This window comes from Diceros bicornis, chromosome 5 (assembly GCF_020826845.1).
Source record: "Diceros bicornis minor isolate mBicDic1 chromosome 5, mDicBic1.mat.cur, whole genome shotgun sequence".
Classification (NCBI taxonomy): Eukaryota; Metazoa; Chordata; class Mammalia; order Perissodactyla; family Rhinocerotidae; genus Diceros; species Diceros bicornis.
This window is the reverse complement of record NC_080744.1, coordinates 72158480-72180822: the sequence shown is the minus strand read 5'-3', so window position 1 is coordinate 72180822 and position 22343 is coordinate 72158480. Positions and strand designations below refer to the sequence as shown.

General features: G+C 36.4%; 1 protein-coding gene across 2 annotated transcripts in view; it reads right to left on the bottom strand.

Annotated features, from left to right (window-relative positions):
• Nucleotides 1–22343, bottom strand: part of ZFAND6 (zinc finger AN1-type containing 6) — a 70293-nt gene that overhangs the window by 8088 nt on the left and 39862 nt on the right. For both annotated transcript variants that reach the window (XM_058542216.1, XM_058542215.1), the window contains 3 exons: nt 7123–7293; nt 5719–5827; nt 4733–4833 (listed from right to left, as the gene is read on the bottom strand). In XM_058542216.1, coding sequence (XP_058398199.1) covers nt 4733–4833; nt 5719–5827; nt 7123–7276 — 364 coding nt within the window. In that variant the 5' untranslated portion in view covers nt 7277–7293. The remainder of the gene's footprint in view (nt 1–4732; nt 4834–5718; nt 5828–7122; nt 7294–22343) is intronic.

Genomic DNA, 22343 nt, shown 5'->3' with positions numbered 1-22343 from the left:
CACATATTTTCAATCTCTTGGGAATTAGGAATGGAATTTCTGGGTCATATAGCTAACACTGTTTAACTTTCTGCGTTAACTTTTTTTTTGGTGAGGAAGATCAGCTAACATCCTGAGCTAACATCCATGCCAATCCTCTTTTTGCTGAGGAAGACTGGCTGTGAGCTACTATCTATTGCCATTCCTCCTCCTTTTTTCCCCCAAAGCCCCAGTAGATAGTTGTATGTTATAGTTGCACATCCTTCTAGTTGCTGTATGTGGGACACCGCCTCAGCATGGCTGGACAAGTGGTGCCTCAGTGCGCGCCCGGGATCCGAACCTGGGCTGCCAGCAGCGGAGGAGCGCGCGCACTTAACCGCTAAGCCATGGGGCCGGCCCCTCTGCGTTAACTTTTTAACTGCCAAACTGTTTCCCAAAGTCGCTGCACCACTTTACATTCCCTACAACAATGTATAAGTGTTCCAATTTCTCCACATCCTTAACAACACTTGGCCATTTGTATATCTTCTTTGGAGAAATGTCTATTCAAATCCTTTGCCCTTTTTAAAACTGGGTTGTCTTTTTATCGTTGAATTGTAATCTTCTTTATATATTCTTATCAGATATATGATTTGTAAATATTTTTTCCCATTCTATGGGTTGTCTTTTCACTCTCTTAATAGTATGAAAGCAAAAGAAAGTTTTTAATTTTAATGTAGTTCAATTTATCTATTTTTTCTTTGGTTGCTTGTGCTTTTAGATGTCATATCTAAGAAACAATTGCCTAATCCAAGGTCATGAAGATTTACACCTGTTATCATTTAAAAGTTTTATAGTTTTAGCTCTCAGAGTTAGGTGTTTGATGTATTTTGGGCAAATTTTTGTATATGGTATGAGGTAGGGGTCCAACTTTATTCTTTTAAATGTTCCAGCATCATTTGTTGAACAGACTATCCTTTCCCTATTGAATGATCTTGGCACCCTTGTTGAAAATCAATTACCCACAAATGTAGGACTGTATTTCTGGACTTTCAATTCTATTCCATGATCTATATGACTATCTTCATGCCAGTACCACGTAGTCTTGATTATTGTAGCTTGTGTTAAATTCTGAAGTTAGGAAGTGTTAGTCCTCCTCCAACTTTGTTCTACCTTTTCAAGATAGTTTTGGCTACTCTCATCCACTCTTTAAAATCAGAAGAAATCTATAATTTTTAATCCAGACACCTTTCCTAAATTAGTCCAAAGGGACTGTCCCTCTCTGATTGCTCTGAACCACTGACTTGACAATTCAACTTTGTATGAAGTCAGGAACCACTCAGTGCAGCAATCCCCTCTACATTGTTCCTGACAATAACTCAGCTTTCCCAGAATGCTTCAGTGATGGAGAGCTTACCACCTTAGTAGGTGATTTCATTCTACTGTTGGAAAGCTTCAAGAGTCTCTTATCCTAAGTCTCCTGTAACTCCCAAATCACTGTGGCATTATAGAGAATAAGAATATCTTTTGTAGTTTACAAAGCTCATTTTGCCTCCATTATTTCACTGACTTTTAATACCCTATAATGTGGACATGGTTATTATTCTCCTTTAAAAATGATGAAAGCAAGGCTTAAACTAGTGGGGGGGGGTGTCAAGATATGAGAACAGAACCTATGAATCCAAATTCCATATTCTTTTTACCATGATCCAATCTCTGAGGGACTGAGAGGTTAACCAAAGTTAAGCATTTTGTTCAATAAGGCAATCAAGTATGATAGTTCAGAGTGGATTAAAACACTTAAAAGTTTTGCTTTTTTTTTTTTAAAAGCTAGCTTTTGTGAACTGGAAATCTGACATTCCTAAGTGACACTGTGTAAGTGAGGTACTGCTATTTGTTAAATTAAAAAGTATAATTAAATGAGAAACATGCTATAATATGCTAAATTCCCAGTTAAACATGAGAAAAATTCTTCAGAGCCATGAGGACAAAATGAAAGCAATACCACAGACCTGATGGCAATATATCCTAGTTATAAGCAGAATATCTACAAAGAAAAAAGCTATTTCAAGGACACTATTCTGAAAACTCCAATAAAAAATGCTAGGAAATTCTGGCTTAGGCACACAGCTGCTACTCATGTATTCTCTTCCATCTGGGATGGTCTTCCAATCTAAATAAATTTTCCTTGAGGGATGCAAACAGAGTAAAAGGAAGAAAACATATACCTGGGTAGGTCATCAAACCAGTTGATCCTACCCTGGGAATGGAGAGGAGCTGGATGTGGCAACAGGAACACATACATCCACACTCCAGTCCAGGAAACACAATTGTCTAGGGAAAGAATACTGGCCTAGAGTCAGGTGCCTGGGTTCCAGTTCCAGCTCAAATGACCATAGGACTTAAGTCAAAGACTTTGTCTCTCCGTCTCTTTTCGTCCATCTATCAAATAGATGGGAAAAAATTCTCTGCATTTGTTCCTAATAAACAGGAAAATCACAAGTACATTTATGTGTTATGAGTGTATGTGTATATATATATAGACGCACACATATTTGTGTGCATGTTTATAATAAAAGACATTCTTAATTCAACAATATAAGGAAGATATTTTTTAAAACTAGGCTGTTAAGAGATTTTACACATCAAAAACTAATCCTCTCAAATTCAGATGAAACTTATACCTGAGTTTTCAAAGATTCTGCTATGCTGAAATTATGAATGCTGTTTTTTAAAGATACTTAAAAGTTAATACTGCTTTAACCTACAAGTCATTGAAATCACACATGAAAAAAGGAGTCTATAAATTTTTGAAGCCCCCTACAATTTCTCCTAATATGGCATCAAGACCACCTTTTGCATTAAGGTACTCAGGGCTAGGTGCGGAAAACTATATTGTTCTTTATGCACCATGAATGGTATAAAAGCATTTCCTATTATGATAGTTCACCAACTTATAATCTTCATTCTTTGTCACACTGGTACAACCGGTGTTGCATCCTTGAGCAGCATACATTTTTTCATTACCAACATTCTAAAATTTGTTCTATCATAAGACAAACATTAACATCTTCATGATTAGCAGCCTGTTTCCATTCTTCCTTACTTAGCTCTCTCTCAAACCTGCTAAGCAACCCTTGCTTCTTGAAATTCTCCCTTGGCATCTGTAGCCTAAAACTAACCAGGATCTAGATGACTTCTTCCTTTCCCCTTTGCTGACTCATTATCTTACTTGCTCCTCTTGATTTCAACCTCTTGTTTTTCAACCTGTGCCAAGGACTTCCAAATCTTAGACATAATACTGATCACACATTTAAATACCTATTATCTACCTACAACTTCCATTGAGCTCTTTTAATTTTGAAATTTGATCACTTCCAACGTACTATATCTAAAATCTCATCTAACCATATTACTTCTTCCAGCCTCCCTGTCTAAAGCAACCACATCATTGCCACTGTCACAAAACTGAAAGCTTTAACACCATCCTTGTCTTATTTCTCATGTCCAATGGATAACTAAATCTTGGGAATTTTTCTGTTTCTACTTTTAAAATAACCCTCATCCTTGCTCTTCCTTAAATTTTTCTTTTTAACTAAAAAAAAATTATTCACTTATAATATTTATGAATTTATAATAACATTTATTTATTAATATATATTAAATATATTTATATATTAAATATATATTTATATATTATTTTTATATATATTATTATAATATATTAAATATATAAATAACATTTATTAATATAATAACATTATAATTTATAATTTATAATAACATGCTGAGTGGACTGGAATATTTAGTAAAATAGTGTTATTTTCTTGCTATAGCAAAATCTACACATAGGCAAATTGTGCCAATCATTTGTTGGGCATGATATCAGAGCAAGGGGAATTACCTAGCTTAACTAAATTTAAACTTGCGCAACCTTAACACTGCCTGATATATCTGTTGCCACCCTGTGGACACCATGTACAATGGAAAGTTTCACTGGTTAGGGCATTTTCTCTCTTTAAATCATGCCATAGGCAAAATGCCAAAATGCTCATCCTTGGGCTTGTCTTACCAGAGTGTCCTTCCTTCTTCAATTAACACATTGTTTCTACACATTGGCAGAATATAACTAATTAAGTATAGATTATTTAACAGGCTCCTAAATGCTTCCTCTACTATCTCTGCCCACTAAGAAAGCCTTCATATACATTTTCAAGTCTTCCTAGATCACTGTGATCCACATAATGGAGATATAAAGAGCACGGGCAAGAACGAGGGGCACCATGCTGTAAATATAAGTAATTGAATGTGACTGTTGTGCTGTAAGTCCCAGATAGGGAAAGAGGGGTGACTGCTAGTCAAGTTAAATAGTCTCTTACACAATCTGAGTCAAAAAACAAGAGATTTCCCTCAAGCCAGCAGCCCCACTTTGCTTGGAGAAGAAACAGTATTTAGATTAAACTGGCCAAAATAGTAAAAGAGAATAGTATAATACTACCACTCATTCATTTATTTATATTTCTCAAAGTAAACAAATTCTGAATTTTCTATGTTTATGCCAATGACATAATTATATATAAGTGGGAAATGACTCCCAACATTTCAGTCAATTAAATACTTGAGAATATAAAATATTCTGCTCCTAAAGAAAATAAATATAAAATTATTATTTTAGGCAGGTGATTTAAAAAATATATGCACCTAGGACAGTGCCTGACCTGTAATACTCAAATGTTAAATAAATGACAAAATATATGCTAGTTCATATGCAAACCTTGCAGGTCTTCTGTTTCAGGTATTGCTTTGTCCACGGATGTACTGTCCACTTGGGAAGATGCTACAGATTCTGATAAAAGTGACTGATTTGATACAGGGCTAGAAAAGCAAATACATTTATAGATTTTAAAAGATGATCTCTAGCATGAATAGTAACTAAAATGACACAATAAGATTTCAACATATCTAAGTAGATCAGTAAGACAAAAATTAACAAAGAGATACTTTTTTATAACTTAACCATAGAGCTTTGAAACAAGAGACCAATTTGGACCAGAAGTCTACTGCTTTTGAAATAAAGGAATAGTGTGTGTCCTTTGTGTATGAATTCACTAAATGAAAACTAGCATGCTAAAGATATGCTTAAGGAACCCTAACACAAACTTGTAAATGATATACTGGTACAGCAGAACTGAACATATCTTATCATGAACTGGAAAAAGAAAGTACAGAGTAGAAACTTAATATTTGTTTCCTAACAATTGAACAAAAAATGAAACAAATATTTCTGTACCTGCAGGCTTCTAAATGATGTGACTTCAAAGTTAAAAAGAAAAAACACACTACAATACAAATAAATATGAGTACCACATCATGATATTAAATAAAGAGAACCTGTGACAAGACTGTATTTTTTAATACAAAGTGCTAATATTTGCAAAATAAGACTAAAATTAGAAGAACTTCACATGCTTCAAAAGGACTTCAGGGATGGGTCAGGATACATTATGAGGAAGAATAAAGGAAAAGCTGTCTGAAAAGGAAATCTGAAGACTTAAAAGACAACCTTCCGCCCCCACCCCCGTGTAAAACAATAAAAAACCCTTTTTAACTAGTCAGTAATAATAGTGAGACAGATACAATTTTAGGCCAGTTAATCCTAAAGTGACTTTACATAGTTTTCCTTAATAGAATTGATCAAATATGGAATATATTCTTTAGTTTTCATTAGCTTTCCAATCCAATTCAGAAACTACATTTTACCTTGGCTGCATAGATGAAGATGTAGAGTCTAATGTTGACTGAGCTTCTGGGACACTGCCATCTGTGCACTGAACTGGTAAAGATTCAGACAGACTACTGACAGAAGTTGCTGTAACAGTACCACATTTCATATTAGTGATTCTGTACTCTGGGCAGTCCAACACTTTATCTAAATCAATCAAGCTCAATTTTCCACAAAATATAGTATTACGGATTTTGTTTTACTATAGAACATGCTGATTCATTACTTTTAGTTAAAATTTTTTCAATAGTTTTCCAATGAAAAAAATGTTAATTTTAACAAAGAAGGAAACCATATACAAATTGTATATATTAATACATTAAATTCCTATTTCTCAGGACTGAATATCACCCAAACTCTTTAATTCACAAACATCTTCCAAGTACTAGCGCACAAATGAGATATTTAAAATAAAAGATAATTTAGCAGTAAGGCAATCATAGGCACAATTAAACTGTGTGCTCAGCACATTAGGTTCGATTATTTTCCCTGTTCTTCATAAGGCAGAAAGGTAGATGATGATTTAATTTAAAAAACCCAAAAAACAAAAAAATAACAATTTAAATTCATTTGATCTCAGCCTTAAGAAAATTTGGAGAAGTTTTGATTAAATGGTTCTAGCTTTTGCCTTGAACATGAAAGCAGTGACAAGAAAGACTCCACACAAAATTTTAAATGAACTAAGTAACAGCCTGCACTTTCATTAACCACAGAAATCTATACATTTAGGCATTAACTTACACAAAAGTATCCTAGATGAATACTATTAACACTTTACTTTTGTAAAGTTTATACTCAGAATCCTCATGATCATTCTTACACAACTACTGAAACAAAAGCCCACCTCAATTCCAGGAGAATCCTTGACACAAAAGGCATAAAGAACTCAAGTGAACTAGGGTTGAACATACCTTACTCTGAGTCAAATTGCCACACCTCTCCTTCCTAATGGAGCGAGGCTTTGGCTAAAATCAGCTGTGGCTATCTACAACCCACTCTGTCCTTCTACAACTATTTTGGCTTCAAAAGTCATCCCAGATAAAAGAACCAAGGTCTTCTTATAGTCCTCACTCCCTTACACCTTTACAAGATAACTATACTATATATTGAAGTACGCCTCTATTTTAATAAGATGATCAAGTTCCGTAGCACAGCAAGTAAGTCTATGGAATGGATTTATAGTAGTTATTTTCAATGGGTAAGGATACTCTTATTTCTGTTTCCCTACCACTGATAATCACAATATGTAATGAGAAATTTTCCTGATATGAATATAGTAATATAAGTACAATGTGAGAGCAGAAAAAAGTATATTGGGTACATTGCGCTATCCAAGTATATCTCAATTATGAATACTGCTATGTTTTAACAGAATTACTTACCAGGTGGGCTTATTCTACCATTACTACTATTCTGTCTTTGAAGATGTTCTTTATAGCATACTGAACACATGCCATTTGTACGGGGGTTTCCATAAAATCCGCAGCCAGTAGAACAAAGCATAGGCACTTGGCTGTGATTAGTTTCTTGAGCCATGTTCCTCTGTTGCACACCTGAAATTTACATAGAATTAGCCAAGAAATCAGACACACACTGCAATCATACATTATCTAAATTTGCTTTATATAATAAAGGAAAACACACATATACTCCCCCCTTAAACCACTCTATGCAGCTATCTCAAGACCTAGGGCTAAGGTAGAGAGAGAAAAAATCAAGACCAAAAGGATACAAACTGAACTTTTATCTCCAACCCACTCTACACAAGCAGGTCTGTACTGGCTCAGAAAGTATTAACTCCTAGAGACAGGTATCTGTTCTGAAGACTCCACACCATCAGAATGTTAAGGAAAACCCTTTAAGTCTAGTTCAATTCGGACTCCTAGTAACAAGAAATACATATTGTAAGTTTTGCCATGTTATGCTATTAAGTTCTAAGCATTTAAATTTTTGCTCGAAGTTCATATGTTAACTTGTATAATTTATTCTGTTTAAAAAGCATGTAACATAATATCAATGCTGGTGAAGATATGGAGAAATGGGCAGAATGCTGGTGAAATGAAAAACTGGTTCAATCTTTTTGGAAAGCAACTTAGCAATTCACCTTAAGAGCCTTGTGAAAGATTGCCCTCTGAACCAATCATTCTCCTACAGGGGTCTTCAATAGAATAACTAGGTATAATCAGAAAAAAGGACACAGAAGAATATACAAGAGATGTGCTTCACAGCACACTTATAATGTTGACAAATGTAAAATAAATGTCCAACATTAGAAGAATGGATTTTTTCAAAAGTTATTAAAAATATTTTAGGAATACTTTTTGAAGGAGGAAAATGCTGATATAATGAATGAAAAGACACAATATGAAATGTATATACAATATGTTGCCAGTTAGGACAAAAAGAGCATCTATTAATCATCAAAAAGGACAGGAAAGAATACATCCAAGGATGGCAAAGCTAATGGTGATTTTTTTTCTGATTTGTATCTTTTTGGTACATTTAAGGTTCTCTTAAAAGAAAATACTACTTGCCTAACTGGGAACAAACTATTTTTTTAAAGTATTTAAAATTTAAAAAACTAACAGGACAGAGGAACTGTTTGGGGACCACATGAAGGAAATAATCAATTACAGCACATGGAAGAACCCCATGGGCCATTCTTCCCATAAAGCAAGTGGTGCTTTGGCATGAATAACATGACAGAAGGTAGTAACAGGCTCTTTCTTACTAAAAAAAAAAAAAAAAAAAAACTTCTCGAATGAAATGAAGGTTACTCCAAAATGAGTGTGCGTATATTTACAGATGAGTCTATGTTCAAAGATTATGAAAGATAAGACTACCAAAGGAGGACACTGTTTTGTCACTGAAGTTTCCTTGAATTAATAAGCAACGAAGGAAAGCATTCACTGTTTACCATTAACAGATATTTTCTTCATCTAAATTATTTGAAAAGACTTGCGGGTTGGGGGGATTTAATGTAAATTTCAGAAGCAAGAGCAATAAAACATTTGACTGGATTATAAAACAAAGCAGCAGGCTTATCATTTGCCTTTAAAAAGAAATGTCATAAAACTGTTGAGACTATTTAGCCCTTTAGCCTAGGAATACAATTTGAAAGTTTAACAAACATTTCTCTTACTCCACAATGGCAAATCATTTCAGAATCCAATCTTTGCTGCTCTGCTTTACATATAGGCTGCTTTAGGTGCCTCCCTCTCCTTCAGTTCTCTAAATACACATATCAAATAAAAAAATAACAATGATGGGATAGAAAAGCTAATGTGAAACACTTTGTTGATTTTTTTTTTTTGGCCTACGTTCCTGAGAGAGAGGAACTGTTTGTTTGGTTTTGGAATCAGGGTAATTGCTGAAGGTCACGTATGTAGCTAATAAGTGATGGAGCCGCGATTCAGTAGAGGTAGTCTGGCTCCAAAGTCCACTCTCTAAATCAGTGGTTCTCCAAGTGTGCTCCATGGACCCCTGGGGAGGTCAAAACTGTTTTCACACTAACGTTAACTAGTTATCTGCCTTTTTCACCGTGTTGACATGTGCACTCGTGGTGCAAAAGCAATGGTGGGTAAAACACCTGGAGCCCTAACAAGGAGCCAAATTAAGACAGTGGCACCGATGTATACTACCAGCCATATTCTTCATCACCACACTCGCACAGTAAAATTATTAATTTTATTAAATCTTGACCCTGAACACACACGTCTTGTTAATGTTTTGAGGCAAAGTGAGAAGTACACACAAAGCATTCCTGTTGCATAAAGAAGTATGATGACTGTTGGAAGAAAAAGCACTTATGCAACTGTTCGAATTGCGAACTGACCAAGTCACCTTTTTCATGGAACATGTTTTTTATTTCAAAGAACGGCTGACAAACTATGGTTATTCAGACGAGTATATGGCAGACATTTTCACAAAAATGAATGAAGTGAGCCTGTCACTTCAAGAAAAACAGCTAAAAGTATTTATTGGCAAGGACAATATTCAAGTGAAAAAAGCATGACAAGTATCTCCAATTTTTAGAGTTTCTGATAAGATCAGTGGTGATATTAATGACATGTTAGTAGCTGGCACTACATATGAACATTTGGAAGATATGCCTAAGTCAGTGAACCAATATTTTCCAAGTGACCCAAGTATGACAGAACAAAATTACTCGTGAACAAAAGATCCATTCAAAGTGGAGGATAGATCAATGAATTTCAAAGTAACAGGACAAAAAGTTTCTACATAGTTTGAGATTCTACACTGCAACTAACCATTTAAGAAACTACAAATTGTCAAGTTTTGGTGTAATATCAAAGAGCAACCTCTATTATCTGAAAACGTTATTAAAATACTCCTTCCTTTTCCACCTACGTGTCTGTGTGACACTGGTTTTTCTTTTTTTTTTTTTTTTAAAGATTGTATTTATTTATTTTTCCCCCAAAGTCCCAGTAGATAGTTGTCTGTCATAGCTGCACATCCTTCTAGTTGCTGTATGTGGGACGCGGCCTCAGCATGGCCGGAGAAGCCGTCGGGTGCCCACCCGGGATCCGAACCTGGGCCGCCAGCAGCTGAGCGCGCGCACTTAACCGCTAAAGCCACGGGGCCGGCCCGACACTGGTTTTTCTTTATAACACTGTAACAGAGGGCTGGCCCCGTGGCTTAGCGGTTGAGTGTTCGCACTCCGCTGCCGGCGGCCCGGGGTTCGGATCCCAGGTGCGCACCGACGCACAGCTCCTCCGGCCATGCTGAGGCCGCGTCCCACGTACAGCAACTAGAAGGATGTGCAGCTATGATAGACAACTATCTACTGGGACTTTGGGGGAAAAATAAATAAATAAAATCTTTAAAAAAAAAAAAACACTGTAACAGATTGAATGCAGAGGAAACTATGAGAATCTTGCTGTTTGTTATTAAGCCAGACCTTAAAGAGATTTGCAAAAATGTGTAACAATGCCACTTTTCTCACTAAATCATGGACAGGGATGGTAATTTTCCATAAAATATTCTTAAAGAAATTATCAAATACTTTGTAATTTTTCTCAGCTTTAATTTGAAATACGATAAATATCACTAGATATAACACAAACAAAAGCTCTTCAGGGTACTCAATAATTTTAGAGAATATAAAGGTCCTCAAGTCCAAAATTTTGCAAATCCACTGCTGTAAACTATGAGAATCAATGCAGGCAGTATCACCTCAAGGGGGCAAACACTGATTCTTTAAGGGAAACGAGCATGGAAAAAAACCTTACTCTTTATATATAAAATACAGATATACCTATAATACATAAACAGATATACAGTATACATGTGGAATTAAAATTTTATGAAGGTGGGAGGCCAATTAGGAAAAAAACTGTTTAAAAATACTCTTTAATGGGGGAAATAAAGAAAAAAAGATTGAGCAACATTGTTCTAAACCACCAACCACTCTATGCTGCCTATTAATGACATTAAAATGATATGTTATAAGATAAGAAAATTAAAGGAACTTTCCCCACTGATTTTTCACAAATTTGTGAAAAGTACAAAATGACCACCAAGCTTTTAAAGCACAGTACCTGCTTTTGAACAATAAGATTAAAACTCAAAAATATGTAACACTAGCAATGTCCCCAAGCCAAACTGCCCTGCACAGCAGCACAAGGATTTTCAGAAGAGCTTTCTTATAAAAAACTATTATACTGGCAGATAAAAAGCACAAATGATTTCACACGTAACTTAAAAAAGAAAAAAAAGAATCAACCTTATTTATTCACCTTTAGGTCACTAAATATACCTTTCCATGAAGATTCAGAAGAAGATCAAAACCATAACAGGGTATCTTAGTACATCTTAGTGGCAAAGATAGGGTAGCTATGGAGAAACTGGAATTCTTGCCTCCCCTTGCTACTGTACCTTTTTGGTAGGTAAACAATTTGCAGGGCCCATCAGTCTGGCATTCAGGAAGGAAAAGAGGGAAGGGAAGAGAACAAGAAGGCAGAACAATTCCTTAATTGCTACATTGTGGGATTATAAAGCTTCAAATCCAAGGAGGTGAAGAATGAGATTACCAGACATAAACAGAAAAACAAATTAGCATGGCATAATAAAAAAAATCTTATGAATTGCAGAGAATTCAGAAAATGTGATTTCTGATTCAATAACATTCATAATCAAAACTACAACCAATTACCCTCTCTACCCCCTCGGATAGTACTTAACAGTTATTCAGAATTTACCACTGGCCAAGAACTGTTTTTATTGTTTTATTTATATTATCTCATTTAATTCTCTCCAGAACCCTATGATGTTGGTGCTGTTGACATCCTCATTAATAAAATGAGGAAACGGATAGTCGAAGAGACTTAATAATTTGCTCAAGGTCACATATCTAGTAACCCAGTTACATCAGTGACTTTTTCTTTATCTAAAAAACGAACAGACATTCAAAGTCCATCCTGTCCCTAGCAAATCTGTGATTCTGTGAGCATTCCTAAATTCTTACGTTTTTCATTTAAAGATAATTTAAAATTTCATTCATTTATTCAACCTTAAGATATTATGCAGCTTTAATTAGCTTAACCAAACTCTTCAGAGAATTTGTTTTTCCTTTAAGTGTTTCTACCTAAGAAATTCTCACTAGCATAAAAAATTCAAGATCAAATATTGTAAGACTACAAAGAAAATTCATTACCAATTATTAAAACCTTGACAAAAGAACAGGAAGGAATGAACACAACATAGACTCAATTATAACTGCAAATACATGTCAATTAAACCTACTTCCCTCTGCTTCATTCCCTCGAGTTAAGTCATCGAGTTCCAATAATTTTCATTTTGAAATGTCTCATGCTTTTTTCTTTTCCATTCCAATTCTGATTTTCATCACTTTACACCTGGGTTATTTTAAGAGTTTTTTTCTTTCTGTTTTACTGCCCCTCCTCCCAATCCATTTATTTAAATTCTCCTAAAACACCAGCTTCTCATCCTATTACTTCTGTTTTAGTTATTGTCCCAGAAAGGAGCACTAGACCTAGCATTCATGCTCTACATAATTAACCCCACCAACCCAATTTCCCTACAAAGTATGCTGTGTGAAAAGAAAATGGGCTTGGGGTCAGAGCAGCACTCCAGCTTTGCCGTTTTTATTACCTCTAAGCACTCGGACATGTTACCAAACTTCTCTAAGTCTCAACTTCCTAAGAGGGTGCTTATATCATCTATCTAACCAGATTAAATAAGAATGCAAATAGAAAGCATCTATATAGTGCCTGGCACATTAGCAGAAACTCAGTAGCTGCTCTTCCTAAAAGCAAGAGTCCTTTGCTCCCATCTGTTTGAAACACATCATGCTCATTGCTGGAACCAAGCATGTAGCTCGTACTGCTCCCTCCTTGGTAAATGCTTCCCAATTCTGCACTCTGTCTATAACAATTCTATCTACTTCAGGAATCAGCTTAAATTCTACTTCATCTGGGTCCATTTCGGCCCACCTTGATCCTCCGCTGCTCTGTATTTCTAAACAATCTGTATGTACCACCCTTTTGGGGCACCTAAGTTTATCATTACTCGAGTGCTTTATAGGTAATACAAGTCATTTCCCAGCTACACTGTAGGTTTCTTCTTCAAATCCCCTTTATGCCTAATATGAATTGCACAAAATATTTTGTTGAATACACACATTTTATTATTGTTTGAAGTATTCATGTCAGGCAAAAAACGGTTATTTTCCATTGAAAAGGGGAGAAAACAGATTGATGAAAAATGCTTCACATCTCAGTTCTCATAATTTATATAATGAACATTGAGCAAGAATGACCAATAGCCCAAGCAAGTTATAAATGCATATATTTTTTTCATTTCATTTCATTGTTTTTCTCCCTCCTCCTGAAAGAAATAGGGAGGAAACATAATTTGTAATTATGTTAGTCTCCTGAAGTTGTAATTCAGTTAGTCTACTGAAGTTGCAAACTGGCAAACAAGTTAAGTCTGACCCACAGCCATGTTTGGTTAAGCTAGCAAATATTCATTTTTTTAAATTAGTTGTTAGCATTCAAAAATTGGGGAATGTCACATAAAAATTCCAGATTTCTAGCTTCTCTTGAAAAATAGCAAGACCTGACAACAGCAGACTCCCGTTCCCAAAATTAAAAGCCATCAACTAGGACCCCTCCTAGACAGAGCCTGTACCTCCAACTCAAGGCCACCTTCACTTTCAGTTACCTAATTTTATAAGCATCAGAGTTTTTAATTCCAAGGTTAACACTTATGACCTTTTCAATTGGGGATCTTTACTATTAATTTCAGGAAAAGAAAAAAATACACATGTTGAGTTAAATAAGAGTGGACATTAAATTTTGAAGTAGTACTGCAGGCACAAAGTGATAACGCCTGCCTTTTTAAATCACTGGAAAACCACTCAGAATTGGCTAATCTTTGCAATTGTATCAAATGGAGATTCCCGGAAAAGAGCAAGGTAGAATTTATGGTATATACTACTATAATTTTTTTTTAATAATAATTGATCAAAAAAGGAATACTCATCCTGGCATAGACGCTTGAGATTAGTATTTCCTGGTAGCATACAGTAATTTCCCATAGAATTCTGAGCATTTGGATCTACCAGCTATCATATGGGCAATAGACATATGTTCTAGGAGTCAAGAACCTTTGCAGAGATGACAAAAAAAATCCAGGAAAGTTCATAAAGCAAATAGATCAGAAAGTATGACTCACTATAAAACACTTGGGATGAATGCTACTCACTCTGATAAAGTATAGGGACTTTGGATTAGGGTTCCTACTGTACTGAGGATGCTTTGTAGTTCTCTCTCTGTATAGCAGTCCCCAGTTCCCTATGTCAGGTTGTCTTTTCTGCTGTTGCTTGGGCTACAAGACAAAAAGGCACGAGTCCGGCTAACATGAGGATAACATCTTTGGGGATACTACATATTCTTTCCCAGAAAATAATTAATTCATCATTTCCAACATACTAGGTTATATAAAAGACCCCAAAGTTAATTCTAGTAAATACAAACCTCACTTTCCCAGTTATCAGTATAAGGAAAGTTTTCGTTGACTGGTATAATAAATCTCACAAGAAGAGGCCACTGTATTGTCTGCAGCTCAAGAAGACAGGTTTTAAAAAAACTGATTGGCATTCCCATTTTAGATGGCTCTCATTTGTTATAGTCTGCCCAAAAATGTTTAAATCAGGGGTTGGCAACAACTTTTCTGTAAATGACCAGATAGGAAATCTTTTAGGCTTCACAGGTCATACAGTCTCTGTTACAACCTCTCGACTTTGCTGTTGTGCAAAAACAGCCACAGACAAAATGTAAACAAATGAGGATGGCTGTGTTCCAATAAAACTATACTTATGGCCACTAAAATTTGAATTTCATAGAATTTCCACATCACAAAGTGTTACTCTTTTGATTTTTATCCCTAACCACTTAAAAATGCAAAAAACATTCTTAAGCTTATGGGTTGAACAAAAACAGATTACAAGCCAAAAGTCTGCCAACCTTTGGATTAAATAAGCAAATGACTTGAGTGTAATCATCACTACAGATGATGCAGGGAGGCTATGGAGACATGGGACTCAAGCATAGGTACTATTAACTGTGGGATTCTCTCATCCAAAGCCAAGGTAAATGTTAAGTATCATTTGCTCTTGCTAAGGCTCATCTAAGTATATGTTCATCACCCTATAAGGCGAAAGGACTGAAAAAGGCAATATCTTATCCAAATCTGTATCCCCAGGTCTGGTTTATACGGAGTTATAGCTAAGACGTAAAAAACGACAGTAATGCTCTTGGTACAAACCCACCTCTATTTAGCACGTTGTTTTCTACTCACCAAGGCTAAATAAACCCATGGTGTCTTAACAATTATAAAATCATTCAGTAACTGAACCTGGAAGATATCTATATTCCTGAAACTGATAGTTTTTGTCTGACTAGTATGTTTTCCTTCCTTACTCTTTCAGGTAACAGAATCTTTCTTTCTTGTGGGAAGACCATTTCATTTGTTTTGGGTAGGCCTAACTCCTCCTTCCCAGGGCCAGACCTGTCTCAGGGGTGGGCACATGATCCAAGCCTCGGCCTGTGACTCAAGCTGGGCCAATCAGTCCTCCCTGGATTTTACTGGTACTACTGGGAAAGAGGCAGACGTTGTTCTGGGATTACCAGTTGTGAAGACAATACAATGTAAACCTGGTGCTGCTGGTGGCCATCTTTGCCAGAATGGAGAAAGAGTCCACGTGACAATTAAAATAAGATAAGCAAGGCCAAAATGGGTAGGGAGGAGAGTGCCCAGAGAAAGATGAGTTGAACTCCTGCATACACCTTGCTGAGGACAGACAGCTCCACCCCTTAGACTTCGCAGTTATGCTTATGTGAGACAAATTCTGGTTTTGCTTTAGTTTGGTTTGAGTTTCTGTCACTTGCAACTCCAAGTCCTTAGGAATATTAGAATCAAATACTAAATGTTGCTCTACTAAAACTCTCCAACCTCAGAGAATAATCAATGCATATCAATACTCCATTAGTTCAATTGAGATTCCTATAGTAAAGAAACCTACAAAAGTAAAGAAACCTACAAAAGTAAAGAAACCAACAACTCCCATTCTTTATTTTTCTTTTAACATATAAAAGTATACAAGTCACAAGTATAAAGTTCAAATTTTCACAAATTGAACACAACTGTGTAACTAGCATCTCAATCAAGACACAGAATATCATCATCAGTACCCCCAAAAAGCTTCCTCACACCCTTTTCAAGTTATTACCCTTTCCCCCAAGGATAACCACCATGTTGACTTCTAACACCCTAGATTAGCTTTTCCTGTTCTTGAACTTTTATAAATGGAATTATACAGTGTATACAATTGTGGCTGGCTTGTCTCCAATTGTTTCTGAGAGTCGACCATGCTAATTTGTCTGTCTGTAGTCCATTCATTCTCACTGCTATCTAGCATATAGTCCACTGTATGAATAAACCACTATCCATTCCAGTGTTGATAGGATTTGGGAACTTTCCAGTTTATGACCATGACAAATACTGCTGTTATAAACATTATTGTATGTGTCTTTTGACTAACATACATAGACATTTCTGCTTAGTATATACCTAGGAGCAGAAATGCTGGGTCATAGGAAATATGTATGTTCACCCTTAGCAGATACTACTAACAGTTTCCCAAAGTGGTTATACAAATTTACACTCTCCTGGCAACTTCAGAGACTCTGGCAATGTATGAGCATTCCAGTTACTCAATATCTCACCAATACTTGTATTGTCTGCTTTATTGGACTGAATGGTGGCCCCAAAGATGTGTCTACATCCTAATCCCTGGAACCCGTGAATACTACCTTATATGGCAAAAGATGTGATTAAGTTAAGGATCTTAGGAGTAGGAGCATATCCTGGATTATCCAGGTGGGCCTAAGATGCAAACACATGTATCCCTAGGAGATAGAGGCAGGGAGAGTTTTGAGATAGACACACAGAAGAGAAGGTGATGTGAAGACAGAGGCAGAGACTGGAGTAACATGGCCATAAGCCAAAGAATGTATGCAGCTACCAGAATCTGGAAGCAAAGAATGCATTCTCTCCTAGACCTCTACAGGGAGCATGGCACTGCTAATACCTTGATTTCAGACTTTTGACCTCCAGAACAGTGAGAATAAATTTCTTTGTTTTAAGCCTCCCAGTTGTATTAATTTGTTATTGCAGCCCTAAGAAATCAATACATTTGCCTTTCTATTTTAAATATTCTTATAAGTGTGTAGTGATATGTCATTGCAGTCTTATAATTTCCATTGCCATTAACAGTAAGGCAGCTGCGCATATTTACATATGTTTATTGGCCATTTGGGTGTCCTCTTTTGTTAACTGCCTATTTAACTTTTTTGTGCATTTTTTCTGTTGGATTGCCTTTTGCTTATTATATCTTCCACTCTGGCTTGTCTTTCCATTTTTAATGGTGTCTTGAAACAAAAAATTCACCTTAATCTAAATTTTGATAACAATTTTCCTTTATAGTTATTTAATAAATCTTTGCCTACTTCAAGGTCATGAAGATGTTCTCTATTTTTTTTCTAAATTTTATTATTTTACCTTTCACATACAGATCTGCAATCCATCTAATTTTTTTAATATAAAGTGAGGTAGGGGTTACGATTGATGTTTTTCCCAATATGGTTATCTAATTAACCCAAAACCATTTATTGAAAAGACCATTCTTTCCCCACTGCACTGCAGTCTCACCTGTGTCCATACATCAGGGACCATACACATATGGGTCTTTTCCTAGACTCTTAATTCTATTCCACTGGTCTGTCTGTTTTAAATTATTATAGATTTTGGACAGCTGGTATTAACTTAGGTTTGGATACCTGGTATCAGTTTTATTCTTCCTCAAGATTGCATTGCTTATTCTTGGCTCTTTGCATTTCCATACAAATTTTAGATTCAGTTTGTCAATTTCTATTAGAAAAAAAAAAAGATCTGATGGGATTGTGTTGAATCTACAGCTGTACAAACACAGTGTTGAATCTACAGATGTACAAACACAGTAAAATATTCCTCAATTTATTTAGGTCTTCTTTAAATTCCCAATAATGTTTTATAGTGTTCATGAAGAGGTCTTGCATGTCTCTCGTGGATATCCCCAGGTATCTGATTTGTTAAAATTGACTGTATGTGGTATCTTTTAAAAATCTCATTTTCTATTTGTTTGTTGCCAGCCTCTAAGGTGGCCCCCAATGATCCCATGCCTCCTGGTCTTCAGTCCCCTCCCACATTTTATCCGTGTTGGTCTGGATGATCAACAGAATACTGCGGAAGTGATGGTGTGTCACTTCTGAGTCTAGTTATAAAAGACACTATGGCTACTGCCTTGCTCTCTTCTCTTGGATCACTCACTCTGGGGAAGCCGGCTACCATTTCATAAGGAAAGGTCCACAAGTTGAGTAACTGAGACCTCTGGCCAACAGCTGTATGAGTGAACTTGGAAGCAAATCCTTCAGCCCTGGTCAAGTCTTTGGAGGACTGCAGCCTGGGGTGACATCTGGATTGCAAACTCATGAGAGACCCTAAGTCAAAACCATACAGCTAAGCCACTTTTTTTCTTTTTTTAAAGATTTTATTTATTTATTTATTTACCCCCCCAAAGCCCCAGCAGATTGTTGTATGTCACAGCTGCACATCCTTCTAGTTGCTGTATGTGTGATGTGGCCTCAGCATGGCCGGAGAAGCGGTGCGTCGGTGCGTGCCCGGGATCCGAACTCGGGCCGCCAGCAGCGGAGCACGCGCACTTAACCGCTGAGCCACGGGGCCGGCCCTAAGCCACTTCTATATTCCTAATAAAAACTGCGTGAGATAATAATTGTTTGTTGTCTTTTTTTTTTTTTGGTGAGGAAGATCAGCCCTGAGCTAACATTTGTGCCCATCTTCTTCTATTTTGTATATGGGATGCCGCCACAGCATGCCTTGAGGAGTGGGTGCGTAGGGCCATGCCTGGGATCCAAAGCTGCAAACGCGGGGCCACCAAGGGGGAGCACGTGAGCTTAACCACTATGCCACCGGGCCGGCCCCTGTTTGTTGTCTTAAGCCACTAAGTTTTGGGGTAATTTGTTATGTAGCAATTAACAACTAATATAGTTACTGGTATATATGTATCTTTGCTTCTCTTTTTGTCCTCCTATGGTCTATTTTCAACACAGCAGCCAGTGACCATGTTAAAATTTAAAGTAAATTACACTGCTTGATTACTCAAAATCCTCCAGTGGCTCCCCAGTTCACCAAGAGTAAAAGCCAAATTCCTTACCAAGACTTGAAGGCTCTACATAATCTGGTCCCCCACTACTCGACCTCCTCTCCTACTCCTACTCCTCCCTGATCATATACACTGCCAGGTATGTTCCTGTCTCAAGGCCTTTATACTTGCTGTAACTTCTACCCTCCAGAAATCCTTATGACTAGGCTCCCTCACCTCCTTCAGGTCTGTGTTCATGTCACCTTTTCAGGGAGGACTTCCCTTACCACCCTATGTAAAACTGCCCCCAGCATTCTTTATTACCCTTTCCAGTTTTTTCTTCAATACTCTTATCTCAACCTTAATTTACTATTAAATTACACTTATTCTGTTTGTCATCCCTCTACTAAAATGTTACCTCTGTAATGGCAGGGATTTTGTCTATTGTGTTTACTAATGCTTAAAATAATGCTTGGCACGTGGTAGGCATTCAATAGTTGTTGAATGCATGCATGAAACTGCCCTGCCACCTTGCCAGCACACAACCTGTAGCCAAGTATTTACCCCCAAGGCAAGAAACTGCAATAGGCTCTTTTGAAAGAAACTGAATTTGCTGTTTGAGAAGAGATCTAGGCCGGCCAGCAGGGACTGCTAGATGTGGTTATGCAGTTTGTGCACTGAACAAAGATGCTTGACCTCAGGCCCCAAGCTTTTAGGTATCTTTCCCAATTCACTCCACTCGGAAAGGGGTTCATTTAGCAATTTGCCTAGTTTAGCATACCAAACATAGTAATTTTATAATTAAACTTCAATTGTAGTCAATTTTATTTTCTCAAACGTACCTAGGTCCCATATCACATACCTTAAAGAATTAGACATAGTTATCATCTGCATAAGGCAACCTAATATCCTTTGTTGCAAAAGGGGGGACCCACTCAAATTTTCTCATTGGTTTCCACACTCATGGGCTTTCATTCACTTTTCTTCTCAAAAAGACTAACATAAAATAAGATCTGTATATATGCAAGATCCATACGCATAATCCTTCTTTTTACTCCCTCCTCTTTGACCTTAAAGCTTATAATTCAACCATGCAGACTTCACCTCCCTGCCTAAACCCCTTTAAGGAATCTCTTCTAAGGCAAATCTCTAATTTAGTCTCCAATTTGTAAATGAATGTCTCTCCCTGATTTCTTCCATTTAATATGGTCATTCTCTAAATTTCTTCTGTTCCCTTCAAACTTTGTACAACACTTTTTATACAAATAACTGGCTTTATTATTAACTTTATTTAACAATATTTATATATTGCTTTATGTGCCAAGCACTGTTGTAAGCACTTTATAAATATCTACTCCTTTAATCCTCATAACAATCCTATGAAATAGGTATTAGCAACATCCTCATTTCACAGATGATGAAACTGAGGCATAGGAAGCTTAAGTGAATTGCTCAAGGTCACACAGCTATTAAGTGATGCAAGTGAGAGTCAACCTAGGCAGTCTGGCTGGATTCCATGCTCTACATCAGTAGTTTTCAAAGCTTATCTGTGGGCCCCTGGGGATCCTTGAGATCCTTTTAGAGGTCCAGGAGGTCAAATCAAAACTATTTTCATAAAAACAAGAGCTTGTTATTTGCCTTTTTCACTGTGTTGACTAGCAGTATAAAAGCAATGGAGAGTAAAACAGGTGGAGCCTTGGCATGAATCAAGGCAGTAGGACCAAACTGTGCAAGCAGTCACTGTATTCTTCATCACCACACTCTCACAATAAAAAAAGCCACTTTCGCTTATGAATATTCTTGATGAAACAATAAAATTATTAATATTATTAAATCTCGATACTGATTACACTTCATTGCATTCTTCCTCTCTGACCTAATTCTGGGATACTGGCACCCATTCAAGTTTCCTGTCCATACACCCCAAATCGAAGTCTACACTAGGACAGAACTGGGCACCATGCTCCCCATCAGTTTCTCATTTCAGGGAAAGGCCGACTAAGGAAATATACCTACACAAATTCAGAGGAAAAGAACTGATAGCTACTTATTGTAATCAACATCATTCTTCAACATGAATTGAAATATAAACAATGAACGAATGATATGGTAAGGCCTGAGAGTAATATAAAAGAGAAAAACCAAATTAAATATACAAAAGAATTATTTAGTTTTTTCAGGGTTGTATCCTCAGCACTGTAGATTATAGGTCAGTACACTTTTTCTCTAAAGGGTCGGATAGAAAATAATTTAGGCTTTATGCACCGTACAGTCTGCTGCAACTACTCAACTCCACTTTGGTAGTGAAAAGGAAGCCACAGACTATTATGTAAATGAGTGGGCATAGCTGTGTTCCAATAAAATTCTTATTTACAAAAAGAGGTGGCCAAAAGAATTTGGCCAGTGGGCCACAGTTTGCCAATCCCTGTTCTAGATCAGTGCCAGGCACATTTGAGGTATTCAAATATATGTTGGATGAATAAAGGAATGATTTCAAAACTATTTTAGTTAGAATATTATCAGGAAAGAGAGCAAAATTTTATCACTGTCAGTCAGTTTTACTTTCTTTTGTCATAGCTCTTCATTCAAGGGTACCTTGTTTCATATACTTATTTGGTCCCTGTTGCTCTACTAGATGCTATTAAAGACAGAAGTTTATGATACGTGGTTCTGTTCTCAAGGCTCAATATAAGTATAAGGACAAAATATTAATGTGTGACTTTCTTATGTCTGCACAGACATCACATCTAACTCCAAAATTACAATAATCCCTATCAGCCACAAAAACACAAAATACTAAGAAGCAACAAAAATAGTTTTAAACTAACTCTACCCTCATAGAGACATAAAAAAAAAATG